The sequence below is a fragment of the Mustelus asterias genome, chromosome 18 (assembly GCF_964213995.1).
Source record: "Mustelus asterias chromosome 18, sMusAst1.hap1.1, whole genome shotgun sequence".
Classification (NCBI taxonomy): Eukaryota; Metazoa; Chordata; class Chondrichthyes; order Carcharhiniformes; family Triakidae; genus Mustelus; species Mustelus asterias.
Genome location: NC_135818.1, coordinates 39,710,791 through 39,729,915, shown reverse-complemented (window position 1 = coordinate 39,729,915; position 19,125 = coordinate 39,710,791). Strand labels below are relative to the sequence as shown.

Genomic DNA, 19,125 nt, shown 5'->3' with positions numbered 1-19,125 from the left:
AGCAACTTCGGATTGTTGTTGACGCTCTACTATCTCTGGAATTTCTGGAGGTAATAACAAATCAAACACAGTTCTCAACTTTCTCTTTAAGAGTAATAATGCAGGTGAAATTTGGGTATTCGCATGAGTAGTGTTTCTAAAAGATGCGAAAAAGCTATTCACATGACATAGTAATGAATCTTTCTCTCATGAAGCTTTTAAAGAATGTTTCAAGGACTATACTAATCTTTCAGTTAATCCATAGGTTGATGGATGATCAAGTGCTGACTTTAAATGCTGAATAACAATTACTTTGAGATATTCCTCAAACTCTTGTGAAGCTAATAATCTGTTCCAGTTTACCAAAAATGTCGTCAAGTTCTTCAATTGTTTACTTATAGTAGATCACGATATCTTCTGGCCACTTTGAGTGTGCATCAGTTATGACTAAGAATGTGTAACCCTCAAACGGACCAGCAAAATCTACATGCAATTGTTGCCATGGCATTTTAAGCCACACCCAAGTGTGTAAAGGAGGCAATGAAGGTTAATTTCTTATTTATGCACAGGATTAACACTGTCCCACTTTTTCTTCAATTTGAGCGTCCAGACCCAACCACCAAAAATAACTAGTGCAAAATTCTTTATCTGGACGATACCATGATGTTCTTCCTATTGTTGTTCAAGAACTCTTCCACACAAGACTAGGAAGAATGATCACTTGGATTCCCCACGATAGACATCCACCTTAGACGGTCAACTCAAGATTCCTTTACACTGACATGTATGGTTTCAAATCAGGATGCATACGACGCGTTCCAGTTATCGCTCCTTTCAATACTATATTCCTCACCTTCCCCGTCACAGGATCATTTCTGGTATGTCTCTGAACTGAGAAGCTGTCACAGACAAATGATCTACTCGCGAAAAATAAAGAATATTAGCAAAACTAGTTGGAGCCATCTGCTGAATAGGTAAAGGTTAATGTGATAATGCATTGGCATGGCACTCTGATTGACAATACTTGATATTGTAGGAGTGTACAGGTAGGATCAGTGACCATCTTTACAATTGGCTAGCAGATAACAACTGTACAATTGGCTAACATAACAACATTGGTCCAAAATAGCAGTTAAGGGTCAATGGTCAATCAATAATGTGAAAGGACAACCATATAAATAATGATGAAACCTTCATACACCAAAAATTATACTCAATGCTTCAATATTGTAGGTAAGTTTGGAACTGATTTACTAACCCTAGAAAGGATCTCAATTGCATCACATTCATCAGACATGGTACTTCTAAAACAGCATCCATTTTTTAGGTGCTTTTTGTAGGCCTTTACTATCAATAATCTGATTCAATTATTGGATTGATGTGTGCAAATGGTTTCTTTCTTGATTTGCAGACCATGCACTTGAAGACATTCCAATGTTTCTTCTAAGTTATTCAAGTGCTCTTGTTCACTAGACCCTGTAATTAGCATATCATCCCCAGGTAACATTGTACATCAGAGAGACCACTTAAAATCTAATCCATCAATACTTTGAATAGGGTTGGTGAGGATGTTATTGCAAAAGGCAATCTTTTACAACGAAGAAAACCTTCATTGGTAACAATGGTAAGCAGTTGTTAAGATTCAGCAGTTACACTCACCTGTAAATATGCTTGTGAAAGATCAATTTTACTGAATTTCTGTCCACCTGATAACCCAGCAAACAAATCTTTAATTAAAGGAAGCAGATATTGATCAGCACAACACTGGATTTATGGTTGTCTTAAAATCACCACAAATACGAACTAAGCCATCTGGTTTCATGATGGGCAGTGGGGTAGCCTAATCATTCATTGTAACTGGCTCTAACACTCCAGTGCTAACAAGTTGTACTAATTCTTTTTCGATTATGGGACGAATTGCGTATGGCACCGCTCTTACTTTGCAATTTCTACTGCTGTCTCAAGTCAAAAAGTGTTCAGTAAGCAAACTTCTTTGGATAGCCTTGTTTTGGAGGCGACAAAACTACTCAGAGTATCTTCTACAAGAACTCGCCAAACCCTCAATGCTGTGCCTGCCTTTTTAAGGTTATCACAAAATGAGTAAAGCTTTTGATTCCCACTTGATTCCTTCGGTGAAGCCTGAACTGCTCCATGATGATCAGTGACTTTGGAGAGTAATGTTCTTCAAAGTTCTTTGTCAAAGCATCATAAATTTTGGTTCCTGGATGAATCAAGCTCTAGAGCAAATTTTAAGATTTTACTTTCTAATGTACTGAGAAGAGTTGGTACGAGCAACTCGTTTACAATTTTATTCACTTGTACAAAGTGCTGAAAATGCTCTACATAGGAACTCCCAAGATTAATTTTCTTAATTCAAAGGACTCCATGGCTCCTAATTGACTCACCATTTCTCTTACAGGCACTAGCGAATTGAAACTTCTCAGTATATTTTTTTTACTGTCTTCCCAGTACTCCCCTTTTTAACCTGGAGACCGTTGGCTTGGTGTAATTTTTTTTCAAACGACCCCAGGTGTATAGAGCATCCCTTCTTGGCAAATATGCCAAATACTGCATGACCATGCAGCTTGGAGGAGTCAACCCGTGCATGGGGGCGGGAGTATGAAGGGGGACCCATTGGGAGGGCCCCAAAACCCTGGTGCTGGCAATCTATGTTCGAGGCAGGGGGAGATCAGGTCGGTGATCTATATTGGGGTGGGGGCCCCGATATCCATGGGGAAGAAGCAAGGGGGGGATCTTCAATTTCACTCTGAGATTGCGGTACTCTTTAAAAATGGCGCCCGATTTATGATGATTTGATAAAGATCCTGGAAGAGCATTACTCTCCAAAGCCACTGATCATCATGGAACGGTTCAGGTTCCAACGAAAGAATCAAGTGGGGAAAGACTTTGTTTGTACACACAAATTCAAAACAGGAACAACAAGGTTTATTGAGGAGCTGTTGCCTGTACGGAATAGATACTGAAACTAAACAAGAGCCTGTGAATCACCCCAATGACATCACCATCAAATCATGTGATGAGCTCTTAAAGCAATCATGCAACCACTTAAATATATCACAGTTGGCAGCAGTGTGGAGTAAGAAGCTGGGACCCAGCCTGTGTTTGGACGCTGGCTGAACCTGGGAGATGATTTGAGAGAGATCTAGAATAGTGTGCCTTTTGGGTGAGAATTGTACCCATGTAACTTGGATGGCATAAAGCCACTGTCAGCTGGAAATCAGCTGAACCTTTGGAAGGAGAGGAGCGGAGATCCCTTGTCAGAGCTAAAAAGATATTCGGACACAGCGTTTGTAAGTGATGGATCCTTAATTGCCTTCTTATCAATAAGGAGAGAAGAACTGAAGAATTCCTAAGGCTTCTTCAGTCTGCCCCTGCTCGATCGTGATGTGGAGTTGCCGGTGTTGGATTGGGGTAGGCACAGTAAGTAATCTCATAACACCAGGTTAAAGTCCAACAAGTTTATTTGGTGGCACGAGCTTTCGGAGCGTTGCTCACCTGATGAAAGGGCAACGCTCCGAAAGCTCGTGCTATCAAATAAACCTGTTGGACTTTAACCTGGTGTTGTGAGACTACTTACTGTGCTCAATTGTGTACAGTCAGCTTTTTTTTTATAGGGCACAACTTTACTAGTAAAGATAATTGTTTCTAGTCACGCACCCCAGTAAATTATTTACATATGATACAAAGAGGTAAGTCCGAGACACTAGCTGTTTAATCGCGCCCCATCGGTAATGTCATAATCTTTAGTGGTAGATGGATGGAATGTCTGTTCAAACAATGGTCACTTAATCATGTCTTTTATTACAATTTTGATGCTGTTAGCAAGGACATTCAGCAGTGTCCTTTTAATAGATATAGTGAGCCATCCCCTTTGTCTGCACTGACTATTTCATGTATATGCAGAGACAGCCAGTCTACAGTGAGGGTAGGGTGCTGCTAATTTTCTTGCCCCCCACCCCCCCAGTCAACCCCCTGCTAAGCTCAGTTCTCCTCTCCCACATCCTCATGAGGAAAAGTGCGTTTTTTAAAGATTTTTGTGACTCCGACTGGGTGTGTTGCTGTCTTGGTGGTGTCTGCCATTTAATGTGCATTTGTGAATTGAATTATTATTTTCGCATGTATTGGGATACAGTGAATTGTGGTGCATTCAACCACAGTTTGCCTGTTTATTCATATTTACCTCAATAAATTCTGTCTGCAAGAGTATAAGATAAAGCATTGACCGTTTCCCTTGTTGACTATTGTATAGTATAATTTCTTCTCTTTTGTTTAAAACAGTGGAATCTTGTGGTTTATTCTTAGTAAATAATTGGAATTTCAAATTTCATCCACTTTAACCAAAAAAATTCAGGGTCTTAACCAAATCGTAATAAAAATTTGTAGATCTCACCTAGGATCGTCATAACATTTGGGAATCTGCTCTGAGATCAAAAACAGTCTTTGATATGGAGCCTTGTGGTTTTGCTAGTAATTATGTATTTGGTTAGCTTAAAAAAGGTAATTAGTAATGCACCCTTTTGTGTTTTTATGTCTTTTTTTTTATTGTATCTGAAATGAGATAAAAGGTACAAATCATAGAATGGTTGCAATGCAGGAGGAGGCTGTTTGACCCATTGTGCCTATGCCGGTTCCTCTGGGAGCAGCGCAAAGTCCCACTCTCCCCGCATTTTCCCCTAAGCCCTACAAATTTCCTCTCCTCCCATAATTATTCAATTCTCAAGCAAACATGAATCTGCCTTTGCCGTGTTCTCAGGCAGTGCATTCCAGATCCTAATTACTCAGAGTTTTTAAAAAAGAATTTTTCCTCCTATTGCCTTTAGTTCTTTTACCATTCAGCTTAAACCGGTGTTCCTGGTTCTTGACCCTAACGCCAATAGGAATAATTTCTCCCTATCTGCTCTGTCCAGACCACTCGTGATTTTTGAACACTTCCAGCTAACGTTGTGCTTGTATCCTGCTGATGGCTGAACTGTGATTGGGTCTTTAACTTGAGTCTGTTAATGAAATTCTGTACCAAGTTCTTAGACGTAAATGTAAATAAGATCCATTTTCCCCTTGTGCTCATTTGAAGTACAATTAAAGGTACAACAATCTTTGGCAGCCCTCACTTAGTGCTGCTAAATAAGACTGAAAATGTAATTCAAGATTGCCAAGCCACAGTTTATATTTGATTTGACTGAAACCATTTCCAAGTGAGTGATTTAACCTAACAGTTGTATTTTCAGGTTATACAGGGAAAGATTAAGTCAAGTAGAAGCAAAACTTGAGGAAGTTATAGCAGGAAAGGCTCCTGAATATTTGGAACCTCTAGCAGCTCTACAGGAGAATATGCAAATTCGAACAAAGGTTGCAGGTAAAAATTCAGTTTCGGCTTACGTTTTTAATGTGCAATGATTTGATATTTTTAGTAGATGGTGGCTTATGCTGAAATGTTCATAACCTATGATTTTTGATGCTTAGATGCAGAATTTTGGATGCTGGAAGTCTGAAAAAAGTCTGAAAAACAAAATGCTTGAAATACTCAGCAGGCAGCATATGTGGAGAGAAACAGAATTAATGTTTCAGGTCTAGATGATTTTTCTTTAGCACCAAAGAAGGTTTGAACCAGTGAGAGGGGGAGGGGGCTTGGGAAGAACAAAAGGGAAGATCTGTGATAGGGTGGTGGGCAGGAGAGATTGAATGTTAGAAGTATTTCATGGTGCAAAAGCCAAAAAATGCAACATGAAGGAATTTTAAAAAACAAACTAGACAAAACCCAACCAGCAAGAAAAACATATAGAACAAAGTGGCAGCAGAGGTCATGATGTAAAATTGTTGAACTCAATATTGAGTCCAGAAAGCTGAAAAGTGCCAAGTCGAAAGATGAGGTGCTGTTCCTCAAGCTTGCATTTGAGCTTCACTGGAACATAGCAGCAGGCCAAGGACAGAAAGATCAGTCTGAGAGCAAAGAGGAGAACTAAAATGACAGGCGACAAGACACCATGGGGATGAAAGGGAGGAGGGGTCACACTTGCGCAGATTAAATGGAGGTGTTCTGCATAGTGGTCAACCAGTCTATGTTTGGTCTCCTTAATGTGGAGATGCCGACGTTGGACTGGGGTAAACACAGTAAGAAGTTTAACAACACCAGGTTAAAGTCCAACAGGTTTATTTGGTAGCAAACGCCACACAAGCTTTCGGAGCCTTAAGCCCCTTCTTCAGGTGAGTGGGAATTCTGTTCACAAACAGGGCATATAAAGACACAAACTCAATTTACATGAATAATGGTTGGAATGCGAATACTTACAGCTAATCAAGTCTTTAAGGTGCAAACAATGTGAGTGGAGAGAGCATCAAGATAGGCTAAAGAGATGTGTATTGTATGTGTATGTGTGAGACAATACACATCTCTTTAGCCTATCTTGATGCTCTCTCCACTCACATTGTTTGCATCTTAAAGACTTGATTAGCTGTAAGTATTCGCATTCCAACCATTATTCTGTAAATTGAGTTTGTGTCTTTATATGCCCTGTTTGTGAACAGAATTCCCACTCACCTGAAGAAGGGGCTTAAGGCTCCGAAAGCTTATGTGGCTTTTGCTACCAAATAAACCTGTTGGACTTTAACCTGGTGGTGTTAAACTTCTTACTGTGGTCTCCTCAACGCAGAGGACACTATACTTGAGCAGTGATTACAGGATACCAAATTGAAAGAAAAACAAGCAAATTGCTGTTTCATTTGGCAGTAGTGTTTGGAGCTTTGGGTGGGTTGAAGGGAGAAACCATAAGACATAGGAGCAGAAGTAGGCTATTTGGCCCATCAAGCCAGCATCGCCATTCAATGAGATCATGGCTGATCTGAAATGATAATCCTCAACTCCACTTTTCTATCTTATCTCCCACAGCCCTTGATTCCCTTTCGGATTAAAAATCAATCTATCTCAGCCTTGAACATACCAAATGACCCAGCCTCCACAGCTCTCTTCAGTAAAGAATTCCACAGATTCACTACCCTTGGAGTGAAGAAAACTCTCCTCATCTGTTTTAAATGGGCAACCCCATATTCTGAGATTATGCCCTCTGGTCCTAGACTCTCCCACAAGAGGAAACATCCTCTCAGCAGCTACCATGTCAAGCTCCTGAGAATCCTACACGTCTCAATAAGGTCACCTCTCATTCTTCTAAATTCCACAGAGTACAACCCCAACCTACTTAACCTCTCCTCATCAGAAAATCCCTTCATACCTGGGATCAACCTGGTGAACCTTCTCTGGACTGCCTGTAATGCCAATATATCTATCCTGAGATAAGGTGACTAAAACTGTTTACAGTATTCCAAGTGTAGTCTAATTAGTGCCTTGTATAGTTTTAACAAGACTTCCCTCCAAAGTGCATAATTTCACATTTTCCTACATTATATTCCATCTGCCATTCTCTTTGAAATAAAGGCCAACATTGCCCTCCTGATTGCCTGCTGAACTTGCACGAGGATCCCCAAATTCCTATGTTCCATTATTCTGCAACCTTTCTCCATTTAAATAATACTCAGCTCCTTTATTCGACAAGTAATATGACAAGTGTTACATCTCCTGCACTTGCATGGAAAGTTACTGCAGGAAATGTAGGAAGCATTTGGAGTGACTGAGGAATGGGCCAGGTTGACAAGGAGGGAATGTTCCTTTGGGAATGCTGAAAAGTGGGTAGGGGAGAGATGTGTTTGGTGGTCGATTCATGGTGAAAGTGGTGGAAATGGCAGAGGATGATCCATTCAATACGGAGGCTTGTGTAGTGGGAAGTAGTGACTTAGGAACACTGGCATGATTCTAGGAAGGAGGAGAAAAGGCGAAAGCAGAAGTGCAAAAAATAAGTCTGACTTGGTGGAGGGCCTTGTTAACGAAACTGGGGAAAATCCTCGGTTGATGAGAAGGAAGACAAATCAAAAGCACTAATGTGGAAAGTTGCATCATCTAAACAAATGTGAGATTCAGAGAAACTATGAGAATGGAATAAAATCCTCAGAATAAGTGAGATATTAGGAACTGTAGTTGAGGTAGCTGTGGGGGACCAGAGATCGAGAAGTTGAGGAAAGGAAGGGATGTCAGAGATGGACCTGAAGATAAGAGAAGGGTGGAAATTGGAAACAAAGTCAATGAACTCTTCCAGTTTACAATGAAAGCAGGAAGTGGCACTGATCTAGACATCAACATACTGGGGGGGGGAAAAGATGTGGGAGGGGCCTAAGTAGGACTAGAATAAGTCCACATATCCCACAAACAGCAGGCAAAGCTCATACCCGTGTGGTTACCTATACCAACACCTTTTTAATTGGAGGAAAGGAGTGGAGTTGAAGGAGAAGTTGTTCAATGTGAAAACAAGTTCAGCTGGTCAGAGGAAGGTGGTGGTGGAGGGGGACTAGTTGGACTTCCATTTGAGGAAGAAGTGGAGAACTCTGACTGTCCTGTTGGGATTGGAGGTGTAGAGGGATTGCACATCCATGATATTTTGGCCTGTTTTGCTTACATTATACTTTGTGGACTTGCCACAACCCCACATTCATAACATGAATTTCAAGCAAATTGAAATTGTTTCTTAGTGTTTACTTTTGAATCAGCCTCCCTACATTACTCTATTATTATTCTTGGTTCAAAGCAACAAAAATTTTTAATACATATTTTCATATAACAGTCCTTGCCGGTCTGGAAAAGTAGGGGAGGTCTAATCTTTCTAAGCCTACTTGATATGCAGCATTAATGTAGCTGTCAAATTAATTATGAGGGGGTGTTCTACTTGATCCGACAGAGATCCTAATACGGATGTTTAGTAGTCGAAGCATATGGATATGAATCAACTCATTAACTCTCCATCTGAACAGGTGATTTTCTGGTTACAGGTATCTATAGAGAGCTCTGTTTAAAAACTGTAAAAAACCAATACGAGTGCGAAGTGCAGGCTGCATTCCAACACTGGGAGGTAAGCAGTAATTACTGAGTAATGGACATTGATATCCCCACACAGAATATATTCTATTCCTATGCTATCCTCGGTGCATCCACCCAGTGATGTTTAAATTGGAGGAGTACTACTTCATCAGCTGAGTGACGTCTTGGTAATCAACCATGTTTCCATAACCATGTTTGACCTGAAACTATTGGATTCAATCTCAATGCTGAGGACACCATGGGAACTTCCTCTAATTCTGTGAAACCATCTCCTTATTTTCGTTGGTCTGTCCTTGCAGTGGGGCAGGAATATGGAACGTTGGCTGATAACTATAGTTATTTTAAGTGTGACTAGTCAAGCTTTAACTTAATAGTCTGTGCAATAACTTTTCCAATAGACATTTGAGAAATTGTTCTGCTGGTAACCTGGGCTGGGTGTGCCTTTCTCATGTCCTGATTTGATGCCTAGATGCACCTGTATGCGCTGTTTTTGTTCCTCTTTAGTGGTTTGTGGTCTAGAGGGCAACTTGTTATCAATCACAGTGGTGTGGAGCTGGAGTGACAGACTGCATAATGTCTGCAGGACATTACTGAACCAGTTAGATTTTTATGACAATATGACAACTTCTTAGACACTTATACTGATGCAGATTTTATTTAATTGAATTAAAATTCTCAAACTGCCATGCATGGGTGGATTTGAACGTTCTTCCAGGTTACTAGTCCATAACATGACCATGACACTGCTGTACCTTGTCGAAGATGGATCTGTTTTTGTCAGCATTGTTAGAGTCACTACAGCAGGTCCTTGTCAAGACCCAGTCATGGCTTCATACAATGGACACCCATCATTGTGTCATGTGTCGCCACCACTAAGCTCAATGGGATAGATAAAGAAAAGATCTGAGAGCTCAAATCTAGGAATCCATGAGGATCTGTGGGCCATCAGCTGCAGACAAATAATATACTGTCACAACCTGTAAATTCATGACATGGTATATTTCTCAATCTTCCCCTGGCTCCGTGAGTGAATGAATTAATTTGTCATGAGTAGCACCAGGCATTCCTGAAGATGAGGAGCAAACTTGGGAAGCTACAGCACAAGACTAAAAATATAGCCGCTTGGTATTATAGAACTTGAGTATTGCTGAGGAAGCGACATGCTGTCAAAGGTTTTTATCTTGCACTCATCAGGACAAATTTGCAAGAATACCAAATCTCAAAAACAGTTGATACTGCATGAGACGAGGGTGTTGATTGGTTAAAGTTTAAAGTTAGTTTATTAGTGTCACAAGTAGGTTTACATTAACACTGCAATGAAGTTACTGTGAAAAACTGGTTGGCACATGGACTCTGATAGAGTTGTTGCCGTGGAGAATGCACAAGGGGACAGTTAACTGCCTAGGTTTTGTTTAAATTCAAATCAGGCAGGTCGACTCCGATTGGTCGAAGCTTTGCCATGGGAAATGAACCAAGGAATGGTTGTCCCCAAGTGTTTGTTAAGTTGAAAAAGGTGTAATACATGGACGTGTTCTTTCTGTTTGCAAAGGATAGGGCCCTGTATCTGAATATATGTAGCTTCTAGCATGTGTAACTGAGCCATATTATGAGCCTAACTAATCATTTAAATTGATTGGCAGTGTAATTCTTAGCACAGTCAGGATTGTTTAGCAAGTGTCCAATCACAATCACATTTAGTTTTGGATATAGTGTTCTGAATTTTGCAAGCATGGGCTGGAGCCAGTATTTTGACTGTTGTGAACAGCCGAAGGGACATTTATTTGATATGCTCCACCAGTCATTGAGACAAATTTCTCCGGTACTGAAATTCATAAATCAAATTACTCATTTGCGTGGTGAGGCTTTTGGCTTGATGGCAGCATTATTAGTGGAGAATAGCACTCGTAGTACTGCTGCAAAAGAGCAGAGTAAATCAGTTAGCTTCACCTGTTGGTCAAATTTTTGAGACAACTTACCCTTCCAGGGTAATCTGAAATAGATTGGGCACTTTTCAGTACTGAAAGCAGCAGCCTTAGGATCACTCAAGAATTTATATGATATACAATGATCTGGTCAGGGTGGCCATTGTCCCACAAGTTAGCTTTGATGCTTTTTTTAAACAAAAGCTGGGCAGTTAACTGTTCCCTGGTGCATTCTCCATGGCAATGCCTCTACCAATCAGAGTCCATTTGTTAACTAATCAGCACCCTCATCTCATGCAGTATGAAATTGTTTGTTGCCTTTGAGATTTGATATTTTTGCGCATCTATCCTGATGAGTGCAAGGCAAAAGGATTTGACAGCATGTCTTTTTTTCAGCAAGACTAAGTATATGCTAAATAGTGGAAGCAGCATGCTAAGGACAAAGTTGAGCATTCCCATTCTAATGGATCAGGGCAAAGCTCTGCAGGAGCTGGAGGAGGATTAGGGTCCATGGATATGACCATCCTCATTGTTGGTGGAGCCCAGCATGTGAGTGTAAAAGACAAGGCTGAAATAACTGTAAGCACCTTCACCCAGAAGTGTTAAGCAGATGATCTTTCTCAGTTTCCTTCTGATGTGCCCACTGGCACAGATGCCAGACTTCAGTTAATATCCTTTACCCCACATGGCACCAAGAAATGGCGAAGTGCACTGGAGACAACAAAGTCTACAAGCCTTGACAGTGTCCTAGGTATAGTGTGGAAATCCTGTGCTCCACGATTAGTTCTTAGCTAAGCTGTTTCAGCAAATCCATAAGAGTGGATTTTATCAGGTTAATGTGAAAAATTGCTTTTGTATGACCAGTCCACAGAAAGCAGGACAACTTTAAATGAATCCAAAAGAGAAAATGCTGGAAAATTTCAGCAGGTCTAGGAAGCATCTGTCAGGGGAGAAAAGAGCTGACGTTTCGAGTCCAGATGACCCTTTGTCAAAAGGCTTTGACATATCTGAATGGTCATGGTTGCTGCAAGACAATCATCTTGGCCGCAGGATATTGTTACACAAGTTTCTCAGGGCCCAACTATCACCAACTGCTTCATCAATGATCTTCCCTAATCCTCAACTTCAGAAGTGAGGCTGTTCACTGATTGAACAGTATTTAGCCCAGCAGTCCAGGGTTCATGCAGGAAAACCTACAACCTCCCAGGTTTGTGCTGATAAGCAAGTATCATTTGGGCCACACAAGTGCCAGAATCATCGCAACAAGAAAGAGCATAATCACGTTCCCTTGGCATTCAATGTCATTATCATCAGAAGAGTCTCCACCATCAACCTCCCTGGAGTCACCATTGCCCAGAACCTAAACTGGCTAATCATATAAATGCTGCTGCTATTAAGAGAAGACTCGAGCGATGATTGTTCTGCAATGAGTGACTCACCTCCTGACTCCATAAAACCAACCACCTACAAGGTATATCAGGAGTATGATGTTTTCTACTTGCCTGTATGGTTGCTGCTCCAAAATAATTTGCAAGGCTTCATACTATCCAGAGCAAAGCAGTCCACTTGATCGGCAAATCATCCATTGGCTTCAGTGTCCCATCTCTCTAACATCAGCTACCCCATAGCTGCATTGTGAACCATCTAAAAGATGCACTGCACCATCTTGCCAAGACTTCTTTAGTAGCACCTACGAAACCCTTGATCTCCACCATTTGGAAGGATGGGAATCTATGATCTCCAAACCACATGCCATCCTACCATAGACATATATTACTTTTCCTTTAATATCGCAGGTCAAAATCCTACAACTAACAACCTAGCAACAGTATTCAACATTGTCACAACACAGACTGCCATAGTTCATGAAGCACTACTACCACCATCTCAATGCCAGAGTAAATGTCAGTCTTGCCAGTCACGCCCAAATTCCAAGAATGAATAAATTAAGAGAAAGGAGTATTTATATGTGATATACAATCATTCCAAATAATTAACCTATATTTTGCTGCTTGCTAGAGTGAGAAGCTGCTTCTGTATGATACTCTACAAAGCGAACTGGAGGAGAGAATCCGGCGCCTCGAAGAAGACCGGCATAGCATTGACATCACATCAGGTATGTCAGCCAGTCAGTTCAAATGTTCAAATAAATGTTTTGCAGGTTAGTACTTTATTGTAGTACTGCACTATTGTAAAACTTCAAAATTCATTGGGCGCAATTATATGCCGAACAAGCAGGTAAACGGGACAGTTTCAAACCGTTATGGGGGAGGGGAGGGGAGGCATTGCGCAGGTGACCCGATCTCTTGCCCCTCCACCGCCACCCTCACCCCACCCAATCATCGGTGGCAGCATAAACCCCGTATGGCAACACGAATCGCCATCATCATGACACGGGGACCCTCCCGATGGGTCCCCCGTCACGGCCCCCTCTGCAGCCCACCCTGCATGCCACCTGTGCCGGTCTCAGCCCACCCCTCCTTGCATACACCCCCCCCCCCCCCCCCCCACCCCCCCTTGCATATCCCTCCCCATCTCCTACAGAGTTCCCCCACAGTGCAAACCTGATTATCGACCTCTCACATAATCTTACCAGCTCGCCACGCTAATCCGGTAAGATTGCGATTGCTATTTTGAGAGATAGCATAGATTTTAAAAACTTGGCAGTTGTACAACCAATGCATTGATATGTTTTTACTCGTTGTTCCTCTGATAAATGTGGATTAAAAAAACTGATAATCCAAATCTTAAAAATGAGTAATCATTCTCCTGTTTAAATACACTATTCATATTAATAACTTGTAATCTATATCTTTCAGAGCTATGGAATGATGAGCTCCAGTCCAGAAAAAATAAGAGAAAAGATCCGTTTAGCCCAGACAAAAAGAAAAAGCCAGTGGTTGTCTCTGATATCCTTTTTTTAGTTCATCTTTTACAACAAAGCATGCGTTTCAGAAAAGTTAACCGGCAAACAGATACAAAAAAGTTGTTATTGATTTTTATACCTACAGTAAAAACTAATAATTTTTCAGAACTTCTAATGAAATTAATATATATTTAGTGTTTTAATGTATAATATGATAACACTGCAGCATTGGAAATACACTTTTTAAAAACATTAAAAAGCATACTAATGTACAGTGTGATCACTCTATATGTTATCTTGCAAATGAAAGGACATGATGTGCCTTGTGTTTAAACGTTCAGTATTTTATTTATTTTATATGTAAAATTTAGAGAAAATTGAATTCATTTTCAAATTCTGTGAATTTCCTTAACCAGCAAACGTCCTTATGTAGTTTACATGTTACAAGACCTTGATATACTTGAAGACTGGACAACAATTAGAAAAGTATGTTTCTTCATATCGTGTTCCCCCAACATATAACATATTTGGTAGTTGGAAAGTACTGATCTCTGTCTGATTGTGACACTTGAGCATCACAATTCTGCATTTTTTTAAACTTAATTATATTTGCGGAAATTTTCATTGTATTCTCCATATAGTTGCTTTCCTGAAGCAAAATTTATTTAATTAGAACCAAATGTTACTTTACAAAAGCATTCTAGACAAAAGATTGCCAGTATAGAATTTCACATATAGTGCTCTACAGGAGTGTTCAATATGTAAATAGAAGTAACATTTCTCGAACTGTGGTATTGTAGTGCCAAAGTGTCATAAGAACATAAGAAATAGGAGCAGGAGTAGGCCATCTAGCCCCTCAAGCCTGCTCCGCCATTCGATAAGATCATGGCTGATCTGATAGTGGGATCAGTTGCACTTACCTGCCTGCTCCCCATAACCCTTAATTCCCTTAATGGTTAAAAATCTATCTATCTGTGACTTAAACACATTTAACAAGGTAGCCTCTACTGCTTCGTTGGGCAGAGAATTCCAAAGATTCACTACCTTCTGGGAGAAGAAGTTCCTCCTCAACTCTGTTCTAAATTGACTCCCCCGTATTTTGACGCTCTGCCCCCTAGTTCTTGTTTCCATTGTAAGTGGAAATAACCTCGCTGCTTCTACCCTGTCTAGCCCCTTCATTATCTTATACGTCTCTAAAGATCTCCCCTCAACCTTCTAAACTCCAATGAGTACAGGCCCAGTCTACTCAATCTCTCCTCATAAGCTAACCCCCTCATCTCCGGAATCAACCTGGTGAACCTTCTCTCTACCCCCTCCAAAGCTAATATATCCTTTCTTAAATAAGGGGACCAAAACTGTACACAGTACTCTAGGTGCGGCCTCACCAGTACCCTGTACAGTTGCAGCATGGCCTCCCTGCTTTTATACTCCATCCATCTCGCGATAAAGGCCAACATTCCATTTGCCTTCTTGATTACCTGCTGCACCTGCAAACTGAGTTTTTGTGATTCATGCACAAGGACCCCCAGGTCCCTCTGCACAGTAGCATGTTGTAATTTTTCACCGTTTAAATAATAGTCCATTTTACTATTATTCCTTCCAAAGTGGATAACCTCACACTTAACAACGTTATACTCCATCTGCCAGATCCTTGCCCACTCACTTAGCCTATCCAAATATCTCTGCAGACTCTCTGTGTCCTCCACGCAATTTGCTCTCCCACTCATCTTTGTGTCATCCGCAAACTTTGTTACCCTACACTCGGTCCCCCTCCTCCAGATCATCTATGTATATGGTAAATAGTTGAGGCCCCAGCACTGATCCTTGCGGCACGCCACTAGTCACTGATTGCCAACTGGAAAAGCATCCATTTATTCCGACTCTCTGCTTTCTGTTGGATAGTCAATCCTCAATCCACGCTAACACTTTACTCCCAACTCCGTGTACCTTTATCTTATGCAGCAACCTTTTGTGAGGCACCTTATCGAATGCCTTCTGGAAATCTAAATACACCACATCCACCGGTTCCCCTCTGTCAACCACACTCGTTATATCCTCAAATAATTCCAGTAAATTAGTCAAACATGACTTTCCCTTCATAATCCATGCTGCGTCTGCTTGATTGAACCATTCTTTTCCAGGTGTCCTGCTATTTCTTCCTTAATGATAGATTCCAGCATTTTCCCAACTACGGATGTTAAGCTAACCGGCCTGTAGTTACCTGCCTTTTGTCTACCTCCTTTTTTAAACAATGGCGTTACATTAGCTGTTTTCCAATCAGCTGGCCCCTCCCCAGAGTCCAGTGAATTTTGATAAATTACAACTAATGCATTTGCTATTTCTTCTGCCGTTTCTTTTAGTACCCTGGGATGCATTCCATCCGGACCAGGGGACTTGTCTACCTTTAGTCCCATTAGCCTACCCAGCACTACCTCTTTAGTAATAGTGATCGTTTTAAGGTCCTCACTCCCTACAGTCCCATGACCGTCAATTATTGGTAAGCTATTTGTGTCCTCCACTGTGAAGACCGACCCAAAAACCTGTTTAAGGCCTCGGCCATTTCCTCGTTTCCTATTATTAAATCCCCCTTCTCATCTTCTAAGGGACCAACATTTACTTTAGCCACTCTTTTCCGTTTTATATATTTGTAAAAACTTTTACTATCAGTTTTTATATTTTGTGCTAGTTTACTTTCATAATCTATCTTTCCTTTCTTTATTGCTTTCTTAGTAGTTCTTTGTTGTTTTTTAAAGCCTTCCCAATCTTCTAGTTCCCCACTAATTTTGGCCACTCTGTATGCATTGGTTTTTAATTTGATGCTCTCCTTTATTTCCTTAGTTATCCATGGCTGGTTATCCCTTTTCTTACATTCCTTCTTTTTCACTGGAATATATTTTTGTTGAGTACTGAGAAAAATCTCCTTAAAAATCCTCCACTGTTCCTCAACTGTCCCACCAATTAGTCTGTGTTCCCAGTCTACATTAGTCAACTCCGCCCTCATCCTATTGTAATCCCCCTTGTTCAAGCAGAGGACACTGGTTTGGGACCCTACTTTCTCACCCTCCATCTGTATTAGAAATTCAACCATATTGTGATCATATTGTCATCCAAAATATGCCTATGTTATTTAAATTAATCTTTTTACTGTTGAAAATGATGCTAGTATGTCATGGAGGTGCATGTTTCAAGACAATTATTTGTGCTAATGATGCTTGATCAGGTTATGCAGATCTTCTCAAACCAAGTTGAGCTAGTGTCTTTGAAGGATATGTTGAGTTTTCTTTATCACGTGTAGAGAAACTGAGGAGGTGGGATTTTCTGGCCGTACTTGGCCTAAAACCAGAAAATCCCATCCGAGGTCAACGGACCTTTGCATGGTCCCCCCCGCCCCACCCACCCACCTACCCACTGCAATTTGGTCACCTAGTTACAGGAAGGATGTAAATAAGATTGAAAGAGTGCAGAGAAGGTTCACAAGGATGTTGCCGGGACTTGAGAAGCTGAGTTACAGAGAGAGATTGAATAGGTTGGGACTTTATTCCCTGGAGCGTAGAAGATTGAGGGGAGATTTAATAGAGGTGTATAAGATTTTGATGGGTATAGATAGAGTGAATGCAAGCAGGCTTTTTCCGCTGAGGCTAGGGGAGAAAAAAAACCAGAGGGCATGGGTTAAGGGTGAAAGGAGAAAAGTTTAAAGGGAATATTAGGGGGGGCTTCTTCACGCAGAGAGTGGTGGGAGTGTGGAATGAGCTGCCGGATAAAGTGGTAAATGCGGGGTCACTTTTAACATTTAAGAAAAACTTGGACGGGTTCATAGATGAGAGGGGTGTGGAGGGATATGGTCCAAGTGCAGGTCAGTGGGACTAGGCATAAAATGGTTCGGCACAGACAAGAAGGGCCAAAAGGCCTGTTTCTGAGCTGTAATTTTCTATGGTTCTATGGTTCTAATTCCCGTGGTGGGGGAGATGAGAAAATTCCACCCAGAGTGTGATTTGTATCCCACCAATAGATTTTACAGAAAAGTTCCAAATGACCTATAACAGTAATGTAACAAGGGTGTGCATCATATCCCATGGCTCTATTTATACCACATTTCAATAAGTCAAAACTATTTTTTAATGTGACATTGTTAAGAATTTCCCCACTCAGATTTATCCTTAATTTTAGTATCACATCTGTGAAATACCTAACTCATAGGAATTAAATATTTTTGACGAAGATTTAATTTTGAGTATTTTTAACTTTGTCGTAGTATATAAAGGGGCTGAAACTCAGCTTCAGTAACAGAAGAATGTGCAAGCTTCTTAACACGACTGTTGCTGAATCAATGGTTATTGTCAAGCAGATAGGGCGGCACGGTAGCACAGTGGTTAGCACTGCTGCTTCACAGCTCCAGGGTCCCGGGTTCGATTCCCGGCTCGGGTCACTGTCTGTGTGGAGTTTGCACATTCTCCTCGTGTCTGCGTGGGTTTCCTCCGGGTGCTCCGGTTTCCTCCCACAGTCCAAAGATGTGCGGGTTAGGTTGATTGGCCAGGTTAAAAAATTGCCCCTTAGAGTCCTGGGATGTGTAGGTTAGAGGAGTTAGTGGGTAAAATATGTGGGGGTAGGGCCTGTGTGGGATTGTGGTCGGTGCAGACTCGATGGGCCGAATGGCCTCCTTCTGCACTGTAGGGTTTCTATGAGAAACCCAAAGACCAAATGCATTCCAGCAATTCAAGAAGACTGCTCACCACCACTTTCTCAAGGGCAATTAGGGGTGAGCAATAAATGCTGACCTTGCCAGCATCACTTGCATCCCATCAAAGAATAAAACAATTCAATCCATTCAATTCAAATACAAACATTTATACAATCTACTCAAATGTTTTTGATTGGCAACACTTTTTGAATTTGAATTGCTTAACGTCCAAAAGACATGCTGATTAGATGCATTGGCCATGCTAAATTCTCCCTCAGTGTACCCGAACAGGAGTGTGTACTGATTTTCACAGTAACTTTAATACGTAAGCCTACTTGCGACACTAATAAAAACTAAATTCAACTTTTTATTGAGGGTATGCATAAGCCTGTCTATTTCATATCCTGTTTCTGCAGAGTCCTCAAGAGTTGGTCAGATATCCTCTAGAGACAAAAAGAAAACTGCTTAAAAATTGGAATTTAGCATAATTATCACAAACAACTTATTTTTTATTATTTAAGTAAGCAAAACTTAGTACATATTGTAATATATGTATATAAACAAAAAGTGCTGCAACACTCAGATTAGGCAACGCTTGTGGAGAGATTTTGGAAGTTAGTTTTTTGACTGTTGACCTTAGAAAGGAAGAATGTTAGAGATGAACAGCCTTTAAGCAAGTACAGAGGCAAGAAAGCCTGACACGCTGAGTGTTTCCAGCATTATCTTATCATTTTAGATTTCC

At 40.8% G+C, this 19,125-nt stretch overlaps 1 protein-coding gene across 1 annotated transcript in view; it reads left to right on the top strand.

The window, feature by feature from the left end:
• Positions 1 to 19,125, top strand: part of brms1la (BRMS1 like transcriptional repressor a) — a 61,219-nt gene that overhangs the window by 26,518 nt on the left and 15,576 nt on the right. Inside the window, exons 3-7 of the mRNA XM_078233781.1 lie at positions 5,226 to 5,353; positions 8,869 to 8,948; positions 12,859 to 12,955; positions 13,659 to 13,748; positions 14,127 to 14,191. Coding sequence (XP_078089907.1) covers positions 5,226 to 5,353; positions 8,869 to 8,948; positions 12,859 to 12,955; positions 13,659 to 13,748; positions 14,127 to 14,191 — 460 coding nt within the window. The remainder of the gene's footprint in view (positions 1 to 5,225; positions 5,354 to 8,868; positions 8,949 to 12,858; positions 12,956 to 13,658; positions 13,749 to 14,126; positions 14,192 to 19,125) is intronic.